Genomic DNA, 21,302 nt, shown 5'->3' on the forward strand with positions numbered 1-21,302 from the left:
AGGTACACGGATAACTACTTCCGGGTTGGAATGCAAAGTCCGTCTATTAGAAAGATGATCACTCTGTTGTGTAAAAGACGCTCTTTCAATTTAATGCAGTAAGCTTTATTGGCATGAATGTGACAATATTGGCAAAATATACAATAACAAAGAATACAATAATAATATAACAGTCATAATTAATAATTCAATTGTAACAATAATAATTATCAATAATTATATTAAAACAAGAGTAATCTAGTACAAAACCTCAAGAGATTAAATAAAAAAGTGGAATTTATTGTTTTAAAGTACTAGTGAGTGTGTGTGTGTTTAACATTGGTGTTATGTGTGTTTGTGCCTTTTGTGTGTAGATTGGTTTAGTGTGTTTGTGTGCGTATGTGTGTGAAGATGTGTAGGGCCGTGTGTGTGTGTGTGTGTGTGTGTGTGTGTGTGTGTGTGTGTGTGTGTGTGTTTAACATTGGTGTTATGTGTGTTTGTGCCTTTTGTGTGTAGATTGGTTTAGTGTGTTTGTGTGCGTATGTGTGTGAAGATGTGTAGGGCTGTGTGTGTGTGTGTGTGTGTGTGTGTGTGTGTGTGTGTGTGTGTGTGTGTGTGTGTGTGTGTGTGTGTGTGTGTGTGTGTGTGTGTATTTAGGGCCTTCTGTGTGTTTGACAATTTTTTTTTTCTTCTAGCAGATACGTGTGGTGGATGTTCAAACTCAGGGTTTACATGTGTTATCTGGGGGAAGTATTCCTCTCTCACAGTCTGGTATTTTGGCCTCGATGTGAGGAGGTGGAGCTCCGTCTCTACCTGTAAGGTGTCACACTGAGCGCACTGAGTCTGTCCTCCTCCGGGAGCCAGCTCTATCTGTAACGACCAGTCTCTACTCCCTGAGTACGAACATCGTCAGGATTTTTCTTAGTGTAAGAATAATAAGATAAATATCAACAAGAAAAAACTAAATAACATTAAAAAGGCAGACAAGAAAAACATCATGTATGTAAAGTTTGATCTTTTGTAGAAACGTGAGAATATCCCTCAAAGGTAAACAGACGATGGTAAAGGGTTTTTTATCTTCAAGTAAAAGAAGAGGAGCATCGATATGAACGTGCTCATTTTCAATAACTGGATCTAATCCATGAGGTCGCTGAGTGAGGGACCGAGTAGAAAGATCTCAGACGGAGGCGTCCTGTCATCTTCGGCCTCACGTTAAGTTGGATTGAGACCCAGTAGCTGCAACAAAGTAAAATAAGAGTAAACCCAGGGTCTGGAAATTCCTTGAGTTTTCTCCAGACCCCCAGCCTCCAACACAAGCCCCCGTTTAAAGGCCAACTGCTGCTCCAACAGCGCCATCTGTCTGCAGGGAGGACAGATGGAGCGAGACAAGAGAGAAAGAGATGAACGGTGTTATGAATATGTCTTTAATTCTTCCTTTCTTAAACATTGTTTGAGCTACTCTTCTTTAGACATTCAAATACAAAGGAATATGAAAAGTATTGAATGTAATTATGTCAGGTATAGAATATGTGTTTCTAACATCCAGAGTTTATACCTGGCTAGCAGCTCGGCCTGCAGCTTGGCGTCCTCTGCAGCCTGTAGAGCTGCCTCCTCCTCTCTTCTCCTCCGCTCCTCTTCGTTCTTCCTCCTCTCCTCCTCCTCCTGCTCCTTCCTGCTGAGGTACTCCACCCTCTCATTCTCATCCATCTCCTGTAACTTCCTGTTCTCCTCCTCCTGCCTCGTCTCCTCTTCCTGTCGCAGACGCTCAAGTTCAGCTGAGGGAGAAAGAATGTAAATTGAAGGATATTGAAATACATTTTCTGATCATAATGATGAATCTGCAGAGGATCTGAATACACAGATGATTGTTCTTTTTTCTTTTTAACCCTCTGACTCCTCTACCTTCCCTCCTCCTCCTCACCTCTCCTCCTCTGTTCCTCCTCCTCTCTCATCTTCTGGAGTCTCTCCATCTGACGCATCTTCTCCTCCTGCCTCCTTCTCTCTCTTTCTCTTTGCTCCTGTTCCCGTCTCTCTCGAGCCTGCTCCTCTTCCTCCTGCTTCCTCCTCTTCTCCTCCTCCGCCATCCTCTTCAATCTGGAGGTTGGAGATTAAATATGAATGGAATCAGCCGAGTTCTGCTTCAAGTAATCGCCTGACATTGACATTATTGGTCCATGAAGTTACTGTTTAAATTATTTCAAGCTGAATATTTGTCTTTCTGCAAATATGGTTGTAATTAATAGATGGCTATCATTCCTGTTGGCTTGTAATTAGCATGTTTTCCCAATGACTACATCTTAAACCCGACGAGCCCGGGATTAATACTTTTATTTGAAGACACACCTGAACCATCTTAAACCTTCAGAGGTAAAACTAAAGTCACAACCTGAGCTCCTCAGCTCTCCTCCTTCTCTCCTCCTCCAGCTCGCTCTTCATCCTGTCCTCTGTCTGCTCCCTCTCCTGCTGCCTCCTCGCCTCTTCCTCCCGCTCCCTCCTCTTCCTCTCCACCTCCCGCCTCCGTTTTTCTGCCTGCTGGGCGAGACGCAGCGCTGCCGCCTCCTCTTCCTCCTCTCTCTGACTCTTTCTCGGCTTGGACGCCTTTCACACACAAATAAACACACACAGAGTCAGAATGTGCACACTGAGTTGAATCAGAGGTCGTTGCATGGACTGTTTTTGTGTTTTTAACTTTGCTTGGTGACCTAGAGGGATGGTGTAGTTCAATAACTTTAATTAACCGACTGAAAATAAACATCTGGTGTTACAGGAATAATTATCAATATATTAAAATTTGATTTGAAAAAATGTTTAAAGTCCTGTACTTCCTGTTTTGTTCTTCCTACTCACCTCTGGTTTCGCCGGGTTCAGCATCAGCTGTTCCTCGGTTACCATGACAGTTGAACATGACGAGAGGCGACCATGTGATGAAGTGAGACCCAGGGCGCTGGCTGGCCCCGCCCCCTCACAGGAGGATGCAACAGACCGCCTGGAGCTCTTCAGAGTGGACTGTGATGCAGCTGCAGTCGACCTGAGCGAGCTCACCGAGCGCACGCTGGCGAGTTTGTCAGCGTCTGTGTAAAGACGGTCGGTTTCTGCAGCGTCTCCCTCTGAGTTTGTTCTGTTCTTGTGGTTTTGTGCTGCAGAGGGATTTGTTGGGGATGCCGGATGAGACTCTTCTTTCAGTTCTTGGTGTGTCTCCGCCTCCTGATTCTCCAGGGAGTCCTCTGGGCTTCCTATGACATTAATAACACAGGACAGGATTGCAGAAGAAACACTACTAAAACATGAAAACTACTTTTTCAACAAGTCTGACAATATTTGATCTTAATACTTTACTGTTGATGAATTTCATGTTTTTGCAGCATCTTACCCAAAACTAAGTCTTTGTGTTTCAGCCTTCTTCTTCTTCTCTTCCCAGCAGACTCTTGCCTCCTCCTCACCTCTTCTCCTCGCCCCTCTCTCTCCTCGTTCTCCTGCCCTTCTCCTCTCGTTCCTTTCACGTCTGTCATCTTGATTTACAGACGAGGACAGGAAAGCACTTGTAAACTTTATGCCATGATTTATACATTCATGTGTTGCAAACGTTTTGGTGTGATGGGATTCAGAAGCCACAGCCGCAGTGCCCTGCATAATAAAATACCACGAGTACATCAGTCATTTTAATATAACTCACATGAGGAGGGCGAGCAGACGGGGCTTTAGTCTCTGCTGCTCCTCTGAGGGTCCTCTCCTCTCGTCTCCTGCTGACGACTGATGGAGCATCTCTTCCTGTCTTTTCTTTTCCTGATCTTCCTTCTCTCCTCATCCTCGAAGCCTTCTTCCCTCCATCTGATTCCTCACTTTTCCCCGTTTTCTTATCACTTCTTCAAAATAAACGGATGACATTATTGTCAGTTTAAGTGTGTGTAATGTTTCTGAACTGAAGAGTTTGAGAGTATTCCTCGCTCACCTTGTGGTTACTGCAGCTCCCTCAGCACTCTTCTTCAAAGCGTCCTCTGATGTTGCTTCGATCGGGTCGATGTTCTGCTGCCTGCATGAAACATCATCTTTTAACTGCAGCTTCTCTTTGGAAAAATGTAAAAAATCTCCTTTTTTTTAGTGTCTGCAGACAAATATTATTTTATAGAAGTTTATTTTGAAGTCTTTCTATGTGATTTTTCACACTTAAATATATAAATCAAGTATATCCTCTGAAAATAACTCTGTGAGTCATGACTGTCTACAATGGGTGTAACACCCGAGTCCCACTGTCTGTGATGTTTTCAGAGTTTTCAGAGTCCTATCTTCACTTTGTTTACATCGCCAGGACGGCCGGCTGACTCCTCCCCTCGTGTATAAAAGTTGTTTAATTGAGGGACTAGAGAAAAGAAGAATAACATACTGTACTCACTGCTTAACTGTGTTTCTAGATCACGCTCATTTCAGGTAAATTTACATGCAGTGTGAAGATACCAGCAGAATAAAGATCACTAGCATTAGCATGCTAACACAACAATGCAGCGCAAGTTGTTTTGGTTTCATGCTGGTGCTCAAGGGCGACATCTGCTGGATCAAAAAAAATCACATATAAAGCCTTTAAAGAAGAGTGTGTTGGTGCAAAAGAAGAAAGGCAGAGAAAGCTTTTAGATAAAGAGAATTAAACATGCATTCTTCTTATGATTAACGAATAAGTTGTGAATGAAACCAACCCCGGCTGCTGCAATCCCTCGTCTTCATCCTCATCTTCAGCATCACCTCCTCTCTCTGTACTAACAACCCTCTCCCTCAATGGAGGCATCCTAACATTGTTTCTGGCACCCTTTAATCCTGACTTCCACGTGTCCACTGCTGCCTCGGCACTCTTTGTTTTCTTCCTGGTCTGAGCCACTGAAGGGACAAACACATGTGATTTGTATTTAAATCCTGATTACAGTCGCATAAGCAGCTTCACTCAGGAGCCTTACCTGAGTCTGTGAGGCTGCTGGGGGGAAAGACGTCCGCTGATCTGTGAATATCTGAGAGCTGCTTTGAGAAAAGACAACCTGACAGATACGAGGAAAGCTTGATCTCTAATGATACATTTCAATGATGGCTTCTTGGTTTTGTTTCATTTGTTCCTGATCAGACTGAGGATCATCTGCATGATGACAAAGAGTGAACTGATTTACCTGAGGAATGGACTGATGGAGCGGGACATGTTCATCAGGAAGGTGTGTGTTCTGCTCTGACCCTCCTACACACAAACACGATGAACAGTAAACGACACAGAGGGAGGCACAGGAAGCTGGGTTTGTATATCCTGGGAGGAGCAATGGGCCCAGGTGCTCCAGATGTAGCAGGATGAGATGACAGAGGAAGGACATGTGTGTGTGTGTGTGTGTGTGTGTGTGTGTGTGTGTGTGTGTGTGTACAGACCTGTATCTGTATTCTCAGGCTGCAGCATAATGACCCAGGGTAACTTCTCCCCTTCTGGAGACAAAACCTGGAGAGCTAAGAAGCAGAGAGTGAGTTACTGACACGGGGACGATGCTGTTTCTTGAGGGTGGATGTTCGTACTTAAACGCTTGTACCTTGCTCCCTTGTTTCGCCGTCACTGGCAGTTTGGTCCTGGCTGTTATCGTACAGAGAGAGTCGAAGGATCTCCCCATCAGGACCAACAATCAGACAGCCAACAGATCGGCCGTTCTTCAAATCTGGAAGGAAAAAAATACAATTACAGCAAAACAGAAGAGAAATTAAAACAAATAATTTGTGACGTTTCAAGTCACCTTGCATCAAACACATGCAGTAGATACAGTTCTTTCTATTGGAATCACTTAAAGCTTAGTCAAAATAAAGGGAAGTGTATGTTCAGTGGTCCCGCCTCCTCATACCTCTCAGCTCCAGAGGCAGAACGCCTCTCACCACCCCTCTGTTGTCATCGTCGGGTGCTCCGGAGTCCTGGAGGTCGAGAAGCTGGTTCTGTAAGAAGGCCAAAGATGTCTGCTTACCTGGACCTTTCCTTCCTGCAACACAACCCAACACTCCTGCAGGAGGAGGCTCTGCAGGAGGTGACACATCAGAGGAGAAGGCAGTGCAAACAAACAAGAAGATTACAAAGAACCACAAATATCTGGAGAGGAAGTATTTTGTTCATCTTCGGGGCGGGACATTGGGTAAGAAGATATAAAACATAAACTACCAAACAGACTCTGAATAGATCATTTTATATAATGTACCTGCTCCAGGGGCCAATAATATCACAGAGCCTCTCTCAGAGGGCAGTCTTCCTCCTCCCTCTCCTCTTCCTCCTCCTCCTCCTCCTCCTCCATGTCCGACTGTCTCCTTTCTTAAGTAGTGTCTCTGTGATATTTCACCTCCTCCAGACTTTTTCTTTCCACTTAATTCTTCTGCAGGACAGACGAGACAAAAGTCAAAATATTAAGAAAATCAGATCTTTGGCAACAAGGTGTTGGCTAATAAATGAATGACCGTCCTGATTACGAACCAAGTTTGCGACATCCCCTGTTAAAAAAGGATTTGTATACGGCCTCTGACTTTCAGTCTAGACCGCCTTTCTTCACAAAAAACTTTGTTTGTAATCAGGACAGTCATTCATCTTTATCTTTAACGATCAACTGCTGTGACGCTAAAGATTCTTGAATTGAATCTGTGTGTGTGTGTGTGTGTGTGTGTGTGTGTGTGTGTGTGTGTGTGTGTGTGTGTGTGTGTGTGTGTGTGTGTTGTTGTTACCATGAACCAGCTGAGGAAGGCTGAGAGGCTGCTGATGGAGTCTTTTGAGGTCGTCTCTGCACTGATATCCGACCCTCTTTGACCTCTGTTGAACATCGTGCTGGGTCTGGACCTTTGTTGGAGAATCTGGCGTTCCAGTTCGATTCTCTGATATTGGCGGAAGGAGCTGAGTGTGGCGTTCATCTCTGCTGGGACCCTCCCGCTTCAGCTGAAACAAAACATAATGGTTTTAAAGTTGATCTATTTTTGTGTTGTGGTAAAATGAATAATATCATTTGGGGAACCTTTGGGCTGTTTTTTTTTTTGGACTTACTTTTATTTTGAAGCTAGACAAATTGCAGTGTGGTGCTTTTATTTTGAAGGCGGACAAACTGAAGTGTGGTGCTTTTATTTTGAAGGCGGACAAACTGAAGTGTGGTGCTTTTAATTTGAAGGCTGACAAGCTGAAGTGTGGTGCTTTTATTTTGAAGGCGGACAAACTGAAGTGTGGTACTTTTATTTTGAAGGTGGACAAACTGCAGTGTGGTGCTTTTATTTTGAAGGCGGACAAACTGAAGTGTGGTGCTTTTATTTTGAAGGTGGACAAACTGAAGTGTGGTGCTTTTAATTTGAAGGCTGACAAACTGAAGTGTGGTGCTTTTATTTTGAAGGCGGACAAACTGAAGTGTGGTGCTTTTATTTTGAAGGTGGACAAACTGAAGTGTGGTGCTTTCAATTTGAAGGCTGACAAACTGAAGTGTGGTGCTTTTATTTTGAAGGCGGACAACCTGAAGTGTGGTACTTTTATTTTGAAGGTAGACAAACTGAAGTGTGGTGCTTTTATTTTGAAGGTAGACAAACTGCAGTGTGGTGCTTTTATTTTGAAGGTGGACAAACTGAAGTGTGGTGCTTTTAATTTGAAGGCTGACAAACTGAAGTGTGGTCTTTTTATTTTGAAGGTAGACAAACTGAAGTGTGGTGCTTTTATTTTGAAGGTAGACAAACTGAAGTGTGGTGCTTTTATTTTGAAGGTAGACAAACTGCAGTGTGGTGCTTTGTATTGACGAGCTGTGGACTCAAATCCCCACACTCAGTCTCGTCAATAAATGGCTTGCATTAAGCCGGAAAGACGTTTTTCTCCGGTGTTGACACAGGTCAAAGGTCAACATTTCAATCATGATGTGGATATTATTAATGCGCTGTTATCTCGACTTTGTAAAACAAGCTAACGAGCTCTGCTGAGGGAGGAGAGAGAGAGTCAGAGAGGAAAAGAGAAACAGGGTGTGGGCAGTTAGGACAGACTGTGAGGAGCTTTGAAAGTGATTGATAGACTCTTAAATCTAACCCTGAACTTCTCTGTTCAATGCAGGGAGCTGCCAGAGGGAGTGATTTAAACAGTTGTTGTTGTTAGCCTAGTCTTACCGTGTCTGATTTCTCCCAGAATGCTCCAGGAGAGACTGGTTGTCCCCCAGTTAGAGGAGGAAGAAGGCCTGTGTGTGTGGAGAGAAGAAAGAGCATCAGACCTTTTAAAGGGTTAATGTTGTGTTCTACTGCCGCTGATACTAATAACAGCAAATCTCTGCGGCTGATACCTGAAGTAGTGTTTGTTTCAGGCTCGTGGCTCGCCTGCTGCTTCACACCTCGCGGTCTCACTGAAAGATGATGGTGAGGACAAGATGATGCAGTACAGGACATCTCTTCACCTAACATCTTATTTCTTCTGTCATGACAGAACACCTGCTACTGTTGTAGTTCTCGAAATCGTCTTGGTCATCCTGGTCTCAAAACCACTTTTTAAAGCTCTCAGAATCAAAAGTATTTTTATTCGGTCTCGTCTCAGTCTCAGACTGGGCGGACTCTGGTTTTTTAACCAAGACCGGTAAAGACCACCACTGATCAGCTATTTAAAAAAAAAAAATTCATTTGTTGTTTTGAATTTTATTCCTGGTTACGGCCGCAAACTTCCCAGTTACGGTCTAAGTGTGTGACACGCCCCCTAAACACAAGATGATGATTTGTCAGTGATATTTATGGTCTTGGTCTTGACTCTGTCTCGCCCTGCCTTGGTCTTGGTCTTGGTCTTGGTCTTGACTCGGTCTCATCCTGTCTTGGTCTTGGCCTTGACTCGGTCTCGTCCTGTCTTGGTTTTGGCCTTGACTCGGTCTCGTCCTGTCTTGGTTTTGGTCTTGACTCGGTCTCGCCCTGCCTTGGTCTTGGTCTTGACTCGGTCTCGTCCTGTCTTGGTCTTGGTCTTGACTCGGTCTCATCCTGTCTTGGTCTTGGTCTTGGTCTTGGTCTTGGTCTTGGTCTTGGTCTCGCCCTGCCTTGGTCTTGGCCTTGACTCGGTCTCGTCCTGTCTTGGTTTTGGTCTTGACTCGGTCTCGCCCTGCCTTGGTCTTGGTCTTGACTCGGTCTCGTCCTGTCTTGGTCTTGGTCTTGGTCTTGACTCGGTCTCGTCCTGTCTTGGTCTTGGTCTTGACTCGGTCTCATCCTGTCTTGGTCTTGGTCTTGGTCTTGGTCTTGGTCTTGGTCTTGGTCTCGCCCTGCCTTGGTCTTGGCCTTGACTCGGTCTCGTCCTGTCTTGGTTTTGGTCTTGACTCGGTCTCGCCCTGCCTTGGTCTTGGTCTTGACTCGGTCTCGTCCTGTCTTGGTCTTGGTCTTGACTCGGTCTCATCCTGTCTTGGTCTTGGTCTTGGTCTTGACTCGGTCTCGTCCTGTCTTGGTCTTGGTCTTGGTCTTGACTCAATCTCGCCCTGCCTTAGTCTTAGCCTTGACTCGGTCTCGTCCTGTCTTGGTCTTGGTCTTGACTCGGTCTCATCCTGTCTTGGTCTTGTTTCTGACTCGGTCTCGACCTGCCTTGGTCTTAGCCTTGACTCGGTCTCGTCCTGTCTTGGTCTTGGTCTTGACTCGGTCTCGTCCTGTCTTGGTCTTGGTCTTGACTCGGTCTCGTCCTGTCTTGGTCTTGTTTCTGACTCGGTCTCGACCTGCCTTGGTCTTTTTCTTGACTCTGTCTCGCCCTGCTTTGATCTTGGTCTTGACTCAGTCTCGCCTTGGTCTTGTCTTGGTCTTGATTCGGTCTCGATCCCTACATGTCTTGGTCTTGGTCTTGACTCGGTCTCGCCTTAGTCTTTTCTTGGTCTTGCCCTGCCTTGTTCTTGGTCTTGATTCAGTCTCGATCCCTACATGTCTGGGTCTCTGAGCACCCTGGTCTCGGTTATGACTTGGTCTCAGTTATTGTGGTCTCGACTAAAACACTACCACCTGTAACACACACCTGTCCTCCTATGCCAGTTCCTGCTGCTGGATTTTTCACTCATATCAGCAGATCTTCTTTCAGCTTGGTGACCGCCTTGACCTTCTGACTCATCACAGTCAGAGTTTTGATGGTGCAGCTTCTCTCCCACACTCGGATCATTTGTTTTGATATTCTGTGAACTGTCAGGCTGCTGTGGACTAATGTCAACGTAAGTCTGCAAAATAAGAGTTCATCAAGACCACATCGAGGTGTATGACCAATAAAATTAATCTAAAAATGATAAATTGAGAGGTGTCTTCTCACCAGTGGTTCTTCTGGGGTCATTGCTACATAGTGTACCCAGGGCTGAGGCTCCATCAGTGGAGAAGGAGTCCTGGTGGAGCAGGGAACCTGGAGGAAGAGGTCCAGCCTGACTCTCTTCCTGCTGCCCTGCTCCTCTTTATCTGCAGAGAAACTTAAGATCTGAACATACTGGCTGCTTTGTCCCACTTCTTTATCTCATTTTATTGATGCCACATGACTCCAAAATAATTTTTGTAAAAACGTTTGGTTGTCAGCTTCCACTAGTTAATAACGATGAATTGAGGTCGTGAGCTAATGTGCTATTTTGTCCCTTCAGGCTCTCCGTAGATAGTGGTCCTCAGTGTCTCCCTGTAGTCTCAGTGATGTAACAGAAGGACACTGCTGCATCTTTGAATGTCTCATTTCACTTTAACAAACTCTCAGACAGCTCAGCTGATGAGTCCAAAGTAATATCCACCTTATGACATCACACATTGACCTTATGACATCAAACATTGACCTTTGTTACCGTTCCTTTGAGCTGTTTGACCTCACTTTGGGATCCCTAACCACTTCCTGTTTCTGTGCTTAACATCATGTGGTATGCTTCAATAAGCTGTAAAAGTCTAACTGACGCTATTTTTAAATTTGAAACCATGTGATTAGGTTGGTTGGTTGGTGGGACACTTTGTGAAAATGAAAGGTTCATTGCAGAGGAATCACCTCCTGTTGACTGACCGCGTTAATGACAGCCGTAACAGCGTTTTTGATGTTTTTCAGAAGTGAGCATGTGGACGGGATTTTATTTTTTTAAACAGAGGAAATACCTCAATGTTTGTACTAGACCTTAATCTTTATGGAATTTCTGCTCTTCTGGCTGCAGATTCTGTAGTTTCTTCTTACCTTCAGGTTGATTGGTCAGCTGTGCAGTATTTCTCTCTGCAGGAACGTGGCTGAAGCCCAGTTGGGAATTCAACCTTGCTAGCAAATCTGGACTGGGCTGCTCTGATGTTGTGCAGGTTGGTGAAGGACTGAGAGGATGGAGGTCTGGAGTAATTGGGACGTGGAGAGGAGGAAAAAAGAGTGGACCAAGTCTGGAGAAGTGGAACTGGAAGACAAAAGACATTAAAACTTTCAACAAAAGATGTTAATGGATACGCAGCTCTGAAATGTTGTCTTCTGTAGTTTCCTTTCCAGCACTATTTGCTTTAAGTTTTGCCATCCAAAGTAACCCCCGATAAAAGTGTACATCTTGTAGTGTGTGCATGCTTGATATTATAAAGAAGAAGATCTTTTCAGATTCTCCTGATGTGTGTGATGATACCAGAGTTTTTTTTAAATCCTGCAGTGTGAGCTTTAGTTTGAAGCCCATTTTCATCTACAGTCCCTCAGCAGTCAAAAGAACACAGTTATAAAACTGAATAAATGAGACAATAACCCCAAACATACTACATCAACAAGACAGATGGTAAATAACACACCGGCTCCACTATTCTGCCTACCTGGTTGTTGCCGTAGTTCAAAATGGCCGCTGTCAGCTCCCTCAGGGTGCTCAGCTGCTGTTCCACTTCCTGTGTGTAACGCTGAACAACCTTTTTCTTCCTCTCTCTCATCTCGGATTGAAGACCTGTTTCTACAGTAACCAAGTCCTGGGTGCAGAAAAGGTTATAAGAAAGGTGTCACAAATGGGAACCCTTTTAATTGTTTTATTTGTATATATCCAGGTGATTAACCTCAAGATCAAGATCTCTTTAACGAGGATGAGCTGGCCAAGAGGGCAGCAGCAGCGGACAACATCCTAAACATGACATCATTAACAAACAAGTTAGGAGTAAACAACATTTAAATTGTGCAGAAGTTGTGATCATAGATTATAATTCAGAAACACATCAGACACTGTCCGATGATCTTGTGTTTTTTATCTTTTAAGAACGTGCCAAAGACTCCAAGTAAAATGAGATCCGCCAGTTTCAAGTCATTCTGGGAAAGTTCCCTGCAGAGTGGGCGGCAAAACTAAACGCTCTTTTCCCCGAGCTCAGTGCGGACACGAGGAACAGACAGTTTGAAATCATCACAGGAACATGAGGTCCCTCTTTTCCTAAATCAAAGATGGATGATGGTAAACAAAAAACAGTTTTCACTGGAAGTTTGTTTGTTTTGTCCTTCTTGTTCATTTCTGTCTTGGGTGCCACGGCTCCATTATAACTACCTGAGAGTACAGCAGGAGTGGCCCCCTGCGAGTGCTGTACGTCTTTGGAAGGGTGGACTCCGCCTCCGCAAACAGACGGCCACTCTCGGACAAACGCAGGAGAGAGTCCCGGGACTTCCAGATGAAGTAATCCTATTGGTTGATTAACAGATAACATTGATAACATGAAGAATGGTATGACTGATTCATTAGTAAATGATCTGAGAAAGTTTGATGCAGAGCTGCTACAGGAGTGCTAAGATTTCAGTGTAAGTGTGTAAATACCTCAGGTGTGAAGCACACTTCCAGTCGTCCATCGTGTCTACCCGCGTTTGTGTTGGACGAGACGAATCGGCTGTAACCCCGACTCAGCAGGGAGAGAGACAAGTCCTTCATGATGTCATTTAGTCTCTGACAGCAGAGGAGTCCAAGGACGAGGTTTGAGGCATGCAGGCCAATTTGTCTGGGTGTTATTGGTGCAATAATGATGAATACAGAGAAAGGAAAGTAGTAACTACTGCAGCACTCGTACCGTCATCAATTTAAATAGGATAAAAAACAATATAAGAAACTAGAGCTGCAAGCACCGCTGACCCGGCCTTCACACCTCCGCACACAATCTGATCTGGTTGTTCACACATGCACCTCACCGACCACATTCAACACTGCACCGACCCGCCTACTTTCAAATCACTGATCAAAACTCACCTCTTCAAACAAGATTTTAATGTATGATTGTGATGTATTTTCTGTTTTCTGTTGTTTTACCTTTATTGTTCTTATCTTTATGATTTGTGTGTACTGTTGTAATGTCTGTTAGTCTGTCCTTACTGTGCTGTTCTTTATGTTTTTAACTATTGTACAGTGTCATTGAGTTTTTTAAAAGCGCTTATAAATTATTATTACCTCACAGCGGGAGACTATCCCTGCAGCTGGGAGGGGTGGCAAGAGGGTCTCCCTTGGAAGAAGAAACAGAGCTATACGACGCTATAATGAGAATATATATATTCTAACAGGGAGAGTTTTGCATTTAATGCAACAACTGGATGTAAATCACAGCTGATAGCAAATAAAAGGGAGGAATCCAAACTTTAAGAAAAAAAAACATCTTCTCATCAGCGTGAACACGACTCAATCGCCAACATTTCATGATTACAAAGTTTCAGTGACATAAAAAAAATATCAGAGAAAGATTTACCAATAAAAGGTTGAGTATTGGAGGTAGATTTAGATCAGGCATGTTGGTACATTTAGTTTTAAAGCTTCTTGTCACATTTAAGCACAAAACAAAGGACGTACCTGCTGCCTGCTCTCTGTGGGAAAGTGTGTGTTCACTCCTTGTTGCTAAGTAGTCCAGAGTCTGCACTTTGTGTTTCTGTTGCCGTGGCTGCAGTGACATTCTTACACACACACGGCACACACACGCACACACACACCCACGCACACACACACACACACACACACAGACACAGACACAGACACACACACACACACACACACACACACACACACACACACGGCACACACACGCACACACACACACACACACACACACACACACACACACACACACACACAGACACACAGACACACACACACACACACACACACACACAGACACAGACACACACACACACAGACACACACACACACACACACACACACACACGGCACACACGCACACACACACACACACACACACACACACACACAGACACACACACACACACACACACACACACACACACACACACAGACACACACACAGACACACACACACACACACACACACACACACAGACACACAGACACACACACACACACACACACACACACACACACACACAGACACACACACACACACACACACACACACACACACACACAGACACACACACACACACACACACACACACAGACACACACACACACACACAGACACACACACACACACACACACACACACACACACACACAGACACACACACACACACACACACACACACACACAGACACACAGACACACACACACACACAGACACACACACACACACACACACACACACACACACACACACACACACACAGACACACACACACACACACACACACACAGACACACACACACACACACACACACAGACACACACACAGACACACACACACACACACACACACACACACACAGACACACACACACACACACACACACACACACACACACACAGACACACACACACACACACACACACACACACACACACACACACACACACACACAGACACACACACACACAGACACACACACACACACACACACACACACACACACACACACACACACACACACACACACAGACACACACACACACAGACACACACACACACACACACACACACACACACACACACACAGTCTCGATTAAAGTAACTTTTTATTGTAGATTTTTTGGTTAATTCTCGTAAATGTAAGCTTTGACTTTCTTACGACTTCATTCCTGTAAATTTAATGCTATTTCCTTTATTTCTTTATTTTCATAAATTTACAACTTTAATCTCAAAATCCGAGATGTTTTTCTCCCCCCCCCCGAATGTGGCACTTATACTCCTCCATATAAATGTAATATACCGTTATACTTTTGTCATTATATTTCATAAAATTACGTGATGACGTAGCCTAAGTGACGCAGTCATAACCGTTGACGTCGTTGATGGAATGTGCGGGAAAACGTTAACGCCATGGCGCACTTATTTCAAAAGTTTCTTCAGGAGGAGCGACAACATTATAAAAATAATCTTAATAATAACGTTTTGTCATCGTGTAGTTTAGTTTTTCATGTCTTGTTTTCTACTTGATATGAAACTAGTAAGTTTACAGTATATCATCAGTTAGCCCAACGGCTAACTGTAGCCCAAAAGATGCTAACATGGCAGAGACCCGAAACCGAACCTGGAGGAGACCAGAAACAGAACCTGGAGGAGACCCGAAACCGAACCTGGAGGAGACCCGAAACCGAACCTGGAGGAGACCCGAAACCGAACCTGGAGGAGACCCGAAACCGAACCTGGAGGAGACGTCGGCCTCTGGACTGTAATTAATAATGTCCATGGTGGGACTACAGATGTTCACTGTCTGGAGGAGCTGCTTTAAAACGGTAGGTGAATGCTTCACGGCATGTTAGCTAGCTGACGGTGTGTATTTGTGTGTGTGTTTGTATGTGTGTTTGTGTGTCAGGAGGGAACAACGTTCCCCCCTCACATTAAAAAAATCAAGTTAATGTTTAGTATCAGGAGGTTAGCATGAAGCTGTTATGTACATAATGTGCTTGGACGCACCACAGAATGAGTGACAGCCATGACACGCTGGATCACGTCCTCAGGTCCAGAGGAGTGTTGGCATCCTGTGATTAAACTGTGGTGAAAGTTACCCAGAATATCAACAACGTCGGTGGCAGTCCTACCTAAGATCAAATCACTCAGCTTTGTCACTTTGTATGAGGGACCTGCAGATCCAAAGGCCTGGCTCCCAGTTTTTACTTTACTCTGTGCATGGCTGTTAGTGCCTTTGTGATTAGGACACTTCTATGCAATGATGTTTGTTATTATATAGAAAGGAGACAGCTTTTGTTTTCAATACATGTCTGCATAAGCTCATATAAATATACACAACCAGCATTGTTGCAAAGGGTAACTTTGCAGCACAACTCAGGGAGCATTTATTCAGATTCAGACAACTTTATGAATTCCAGAAGGGCAATTCAATTTGAACCTCCTATGTGTGTTTTGTGAATCATATGGTGTCTTTTTGATTGACTTGCACAGGTTTCATGGATGCGAAAGCAGTGCAGCCGTACAGAATAACATCCACAGCAAGAAACTGCAGATGAATCTTAAAATGAAGGCAGCTTCTGTTTTGACATGAGACGTCAGAGGGGATGTACCTACAGACCCTGTCTCTCTCCCTCTCTATCTTTCTCTTTTAGTGATAAAAAAGGTTGGTAAACAGATTTGGGCAGCCATAAATACACCTGGGCGGCCAGCCAAAGTATCACCTACGTGTTAGAAACATTGGATGATCATTAAAGAGTGGCGATATGTTTAAAATAAACAGTAGTAAAGTTTATGGTTGAAGTCGACAGCATGTAATAACCCTGTTACTGAGTTACCCAAGGCTAACTCTGGTGCAATGCATCAAATGGTTACATTTCTGCTTTAACTGCACATGATCCCTTACAAATTAAATTAAATTGAAATTGACTACTGTGTAGTGTTTTATATATTTAAATCCCTCTAATAAAGTACATATATTTATAATTTACTCTTCTAATGTGGGTGCTGATGAGTTGGGAAGCGAACCTAGTGAGAGGAGGATGAGAACGAAAAGAGGAACCCCATCTCCTCCTGACCCTCCACAATTGTCTACTGCTCCACTGACATCAGGACATCCAACACAGTCATGTACTTCCAGAAAAAGTACAAAAAAGAGAAGAAGGAGAAGTCCCTCTCCTCTCTGTGCCCCCAAAATATAAAACCTACAACATCCCAGCAGAGACAGATGATAGAGGGCTCCCCGATCTCCCAGAAACAACCACAGAACAGTTTTGCCAAGTCTGCTTGTTATAAGTGACTTGGGGCTTGTTTTTCTATAAAGTCGCTCACAAATATTGTCAGTTGCAGGTTGCATTTTTTCAGCGCTTGTTTCTGAAGTGCAGTTGCCACTTTTTTTTATCTGTGCTGGACTAAGAAGATGTTACCTGCTCTGGACTCTGTGTATCAGGAAGCTCTGAGGTTTATCTCTAATTTTAAAGCCCTTGCTCTTTATTGTACGTAGTCTGAAACACTGACATATTCTTATCAACAAGTCTATCTTAAGTCTACTGCTTTCAGACATCAGAGGCGATGCTGTTGGCCAGCCTTAACTTTTTTTTTTATCGTAGGCTGAAACATTAAGTCTCTGTGTTGGTTGCATGCAGCAAAGAGCCGAGATCAAATTCAAACCCAAGGATGCTGCATTTGATATTTAGCCCCTCATTAACAGAGAGTGAATGATATATTTACATATTGACACTGCAATAAACAAATCATAAGTACGGCTAAAGCAGGTAGAAAAGTGCACGGCGACAGCACCCATGAGTCAGAGTAGCTGCTGCCATCTGCTGGGGATAATTGAGATCACACCAGAGGGTCAAACCCTGCATGCTGATGCATTTGAATGTTTTGATACTTCTTTTTTTTCGCTACAGCATCAGACACATGAATTGTTTGCACCCTGCACATCACACGTTAGGAAATAATAAAAAGCTAGAAGTATATTCATTTAGTCTATGATTAAATCAGAGGATGTCTTTGTGCATGCAGACTCAAACCAGCCTTGAAATAACACATTAAAAAAGCTTAAATATACTTGTTTATCTTATTTATTTATGGTTTATTTGACAGGGGCAGATACAATAGACAAACTGAACTGTTCCCTGTCACAACCTGTGTAACTGATAAACTGAACTGCTTGTGGTTGGTGTCAAAGATGTGAGTTTTATATGTTGTGCTGCAAGATCATCAACCTCTGCTGCAACCAGTGCTATGAGCAACAACAGTTAACGTACAGCCCTGAATAATGCATGCGATGAAAATTCATAGAATATGAGACAGAGATAAGAGACAGAGATAAATCTAGTTTCATGAATATATAATATACGCTATAAGAGCCACAACAGGTTTATAATTTATACTGGATAGTTCTGCTTCAGAGTTACACATGCTGTTAAATGTCTCCTTTCCCAAAGACACATTTCAAATTCTGCTGCATTTCATTAAAGTATTTTAACATCACGTGAGCCAGGCTTCAATATCTTAAGGGTCAGAATATGTTTGATGGATTTTCTGAACCAGGGGTAGAATAAAGCATATATGACAGGGTTTAAACAGGAGTTAAAATGTGCCAACCAGATCTCAGCGGATGCAGATGAAGCATCCACTGAAGTATCTTGTCCTGCCAACACGGGGTAATAGTAAGGACAGAAACAAAACAGAAACACGACGACAACAAGACCGAGAGTCCTGGAAGCTTTCAGCTCTGTTTTCTTCACAGTAAGTGGTCCTGAGCGTTGAGCTGCCACCACTGCAATGTGAGAGCGCATGGCACGAGCCTGAGACACAGCCACCACCAACAATTTCATATACAAAAATATGATGACAGAAATGGGCATGATGAAGGTGAAAACAAGGTCAACAACTCCTGCAATGTAATTAATGACAACCACACACTCTCCGAAACAGGAGTTGGACCTGCCTGGTTGTGCCAGGTGATCCTGCAGAAGAAGAATCCTGAAGATAACAGAACAAATCCAACACAAACAGACACAGCCTTGTACTCTTTCCTTAGTCACTCTAGTGGTATAATGCAGAGGGTCACAAATAGCTATATAGCGGTCAATTGATATGAGAACCATGTTTGCAACTGAGGCAGAGGTAATGACGTAATCCAACACATAATACAGAGTGCACATAAAGTCACCGAGAAACCAGCAGGCCTCTATGTACTTGATTTCAACCGGCATCATCACAAGGCCCACAAGGAGGTCAGAGACAGCCAGAGACAGGAGGATTTGGTTGGTGGGGGTGTGGAGCTGCCTGGAAAGGGAGAAAATGATCAGTGCACATATTTTTAAATCATAAACAAAGGATGACAAAGTAATGCAGCAATGTGTCTAAAGGCAAGAGGGCAAAAGCAATGACAGAGAGATCACAGTCAACGATTAAAACATCTGCACGTTTCTCCAGAAACAACAACACTTTAGAATATTATATATTTATGCCTGAAGTGGGAGATGGAGATGATGACCAACAGATTAAGAGCCATGGTGAGCGCAGAAATAATGGACAGCAGGACATAAATCAGCATGGCCTCAGTTTGAGGATGTGTAGGCTTCCTGCAAGAGGAGTTAAGCTGAGGAAAGCAGAGTTCACCCTCTGCCTGGGTCTCCTTCAGATGAGAGAAGCTTCTCCCCCCAGACATCTTTGTGGCCAGTGCTGACAGTCTCACAGCTCTTTTATCCCTCTTCTTGCTTAACCGCCTCCATGCTCACGTTTTCATTCACATGAACAGTAGTCTCTCCCTCTGGCTTTACATCATGCTTCTTTGTGTGGGTGGAGAATCTGCTATTTAGTTTGTCCCTCTTTTTCTTTTATTAAACACCAGTCCATATTCAATTAGTGTGCTAAAACGTTTTAATCTATATTTCTGATATTTTCTCAAAATCAATCAGATATAACAGGACTTAAGGCGAGGTGGTCAGTTTAATGTGAGTTTAGTGTGTTATTGTGGTATGTTCTGTCTCTTTTTTCATTGTCTTTAGGATTGTGGCTCTTTCTTTTGTTTATGCAAGAAGTTTTCTCTATCTATTTTGAGAAATCGAAACAAAATCTTTAGAAAAAAGTAGTTATGAAAAACTCTAAACTAGGGATGCAGCTAACGATCATTGTAATAGTCTATTAATCAGTCCATTGTTTTCTGATTCATCAATTAATCAGATAAAAAAATGTTCATATTTACATCCCTTTATTCGAAAATCTTTATTGCGCTGATGTTACCGGCACCAGACCTAGGGGAAATCTGGACCGGCAGCAAAGGTTACACAGGCTGGGAAGCACTGCGTAGCCTGTGGAATGATAAGAGGACAAACTTTTAGCGTCTTGCTCATGTCAGCTCGTTTATTGTCTGACACATCAACTTTTCCATTAACCAACACATTTCATCAAATAATAAAGTAAACTCTTTGACAATGCAAATTAAAATAAAATACTGTTTAACATAATATACATTCACATACTTCAAAATAGTTTTAAATTAAATACATGTAGACAGACATACAATTCATAATACAAAGATATCAAAATATAATAACATTACACACATTTACTTAGACTTCTGCTCCTAGTCTCACAGTTAACTAAGCTTTTACACATACAGCTTCATAAACATGAAATTACAAACAACACACTTTCCCGCGTCTCTGTACACAACCATTGTGCAAGAAAATGGCGCCGCTGCGTCACAGTAGCGTTCAACAATCATGTGAAACAGAACGTAAAATCATATCATTATCACCATTACTTTTACGAACAAGTTATTGAAGCTAATACTTTTAACAATGTACAAAACATATATTCCTCTTGTTCGGAACGTTTGCTTTACATTTACTTGAGTTACTTACACTGACGAAACTACTAATTTCACTCGGCTCGCGAGGCTAAACTTAGCAACATGCTACATGTGGTGACAAACAGCTACAAACTGATCTTACAAACATACAAAACTGTAGCTCATGTTACAACATGACAGCGAAATTAAACTGCATGTTCATTAGATACAGAACCAGCTTAAAGTTGAGATATAAAGATTCATATTACCGGAATGATAAGAGGAAAAACTTTTAGCATGTTGCTCATGTCAGCTGGTTTACAACCAACAAACTATCACTAAACAAAAATAAATCATGTTGTATGTTGTTTGGTACTAGACAAGGCCTTGGAGAAACTCCAGATCTGACCATTTCTTTTAATGATGGATCATCCCTTGAATGTGTCTCCTCTTTTAAATACCTGGGTCTCTGGATTGATCCCGCTCTGTCTTTTAAACAACATATTGAATCCATTACAAACAAATTAAGTCGCAACCTAGGTATTCTCTATCGCTCTATAAATTGCTTTACTTTACAGATGAGGAAAATAATTGTTATACAATTGTTATTACCAATACTGGATTATGGCGACATTGTTTATCAGAATACATTTGAAACACATCTTCAACCTCTTAATGTTATTTACAATAGCCTCTGCAGATTTGTTTTAAGGTGTCCTTACCGAACTTATCACTGCTCCATGTACGAAACCTTGAACTGGTTACCC

The 21,302-nt window shown here is 43.0% G+C and overlaps 1 protein-coding gene and 1 pseudogene across 1 annotated transcript; both read right to left on the reverse strand.

Annotated features, from left to right (window-relative positions):
- Positions 1 to 83: 83 nt before the first annotated feature.
- On the reverse strand, positions 84 to 13,620 carry LOC110001914 (uncharacterized protein KIAA2012 homolog). Its single transcript, XM_065962427.1, has 24 exons — positions 12,681 to 13,620; positions 12,417 to 12,548; positions 11,710 to 11,856; positions 11,111 to 11,315; positions 10,229 to 10,368; positions 9,944 to 10,139; positions 8,262 to 8,321; positions 8,092 to 8,159; positions 6,691 to 6,898; positions 6,177 to 6,347; positions 5,832 to 5,999; positions 5,529 to 5,651; positions 5,374 to 5,448; positions 5,127 to 5,191; positions 4,923 to 4,980; positions 4,668 to 4,845; positions 3,929 to 4,009; positions 3,653 to 3,842; positions 3,350 to 3,488; positions 2,827 to 3,212; positions 2,366 to 2,577; positions 1,901 to 2,073; positions 1,535 to 1,754; positions 84 to 1,339 (listed from the first exon to the last, which is right to left on the reverse strand). The coding sequence occupies exons 1-24, from the start codon at positions 12,789 to 12,791 to the stop codon at positions 1,192 to 1,194; spliced, it is 3,654 nt and encodes a 1,217-aa protein (XP_065818499.1). The 5' UTR covers positions 12,792 to 13,620; the 3' UTR covers positions 84 to 1,191.
- A 4,207-nt stretch (positions 13,621 to 17,827) lies between these two features.
- Positions 17,828 to 19,437, reverse strand: LOC110001913 (trace amine-associated receptor 13c-like; annotated as a pseudogene).
- Positions 19,438 to 21,302: the final 1,865 nt, after the last annotated feature.

This window comes from Labrus bergylta, chromosome 13, assembly GCF_963930695.1.
Source record: "Labrus bergylta chromosome 13, fLabBer1.1, whole genome shotgun sequence".
Classification (NCBI taxonomy): domain Eukaryota; kingdom Metazoa; phylum Chordata; class Actinopteri; order Labriformes; family Labridae; genus Labrus; species Labrus bergylta.

What these genes read in the sequence shown, in the direction of transcription:
- LOC110001914 (XM_065962427.1), bottom strand. Translation starts at nt 12,791, where the DNA reads ATGAAGGACTTGTCTCTCTCCCTGCTGAGTCGGGGTTACAGCCGATTC. An exon ending in TGAACTACGGCAACAACCAG is followed by an intron (nt 11,316 to 11,709) that starts GTAGGCAGAATA and finishes TTTGTCTTCCAG; the next exon opens with TTCCACTTCTCCAGACTTGG. An exon ending in GCTGACCAATCAACCTGAAG is followed by an intron (nt 10,369 to 11,110) that starts GTAAGAAGAAAC and finishes GTTTCTCTGCAG; the next exon opens with ATAAAGAGGAGCAGGGCAGC.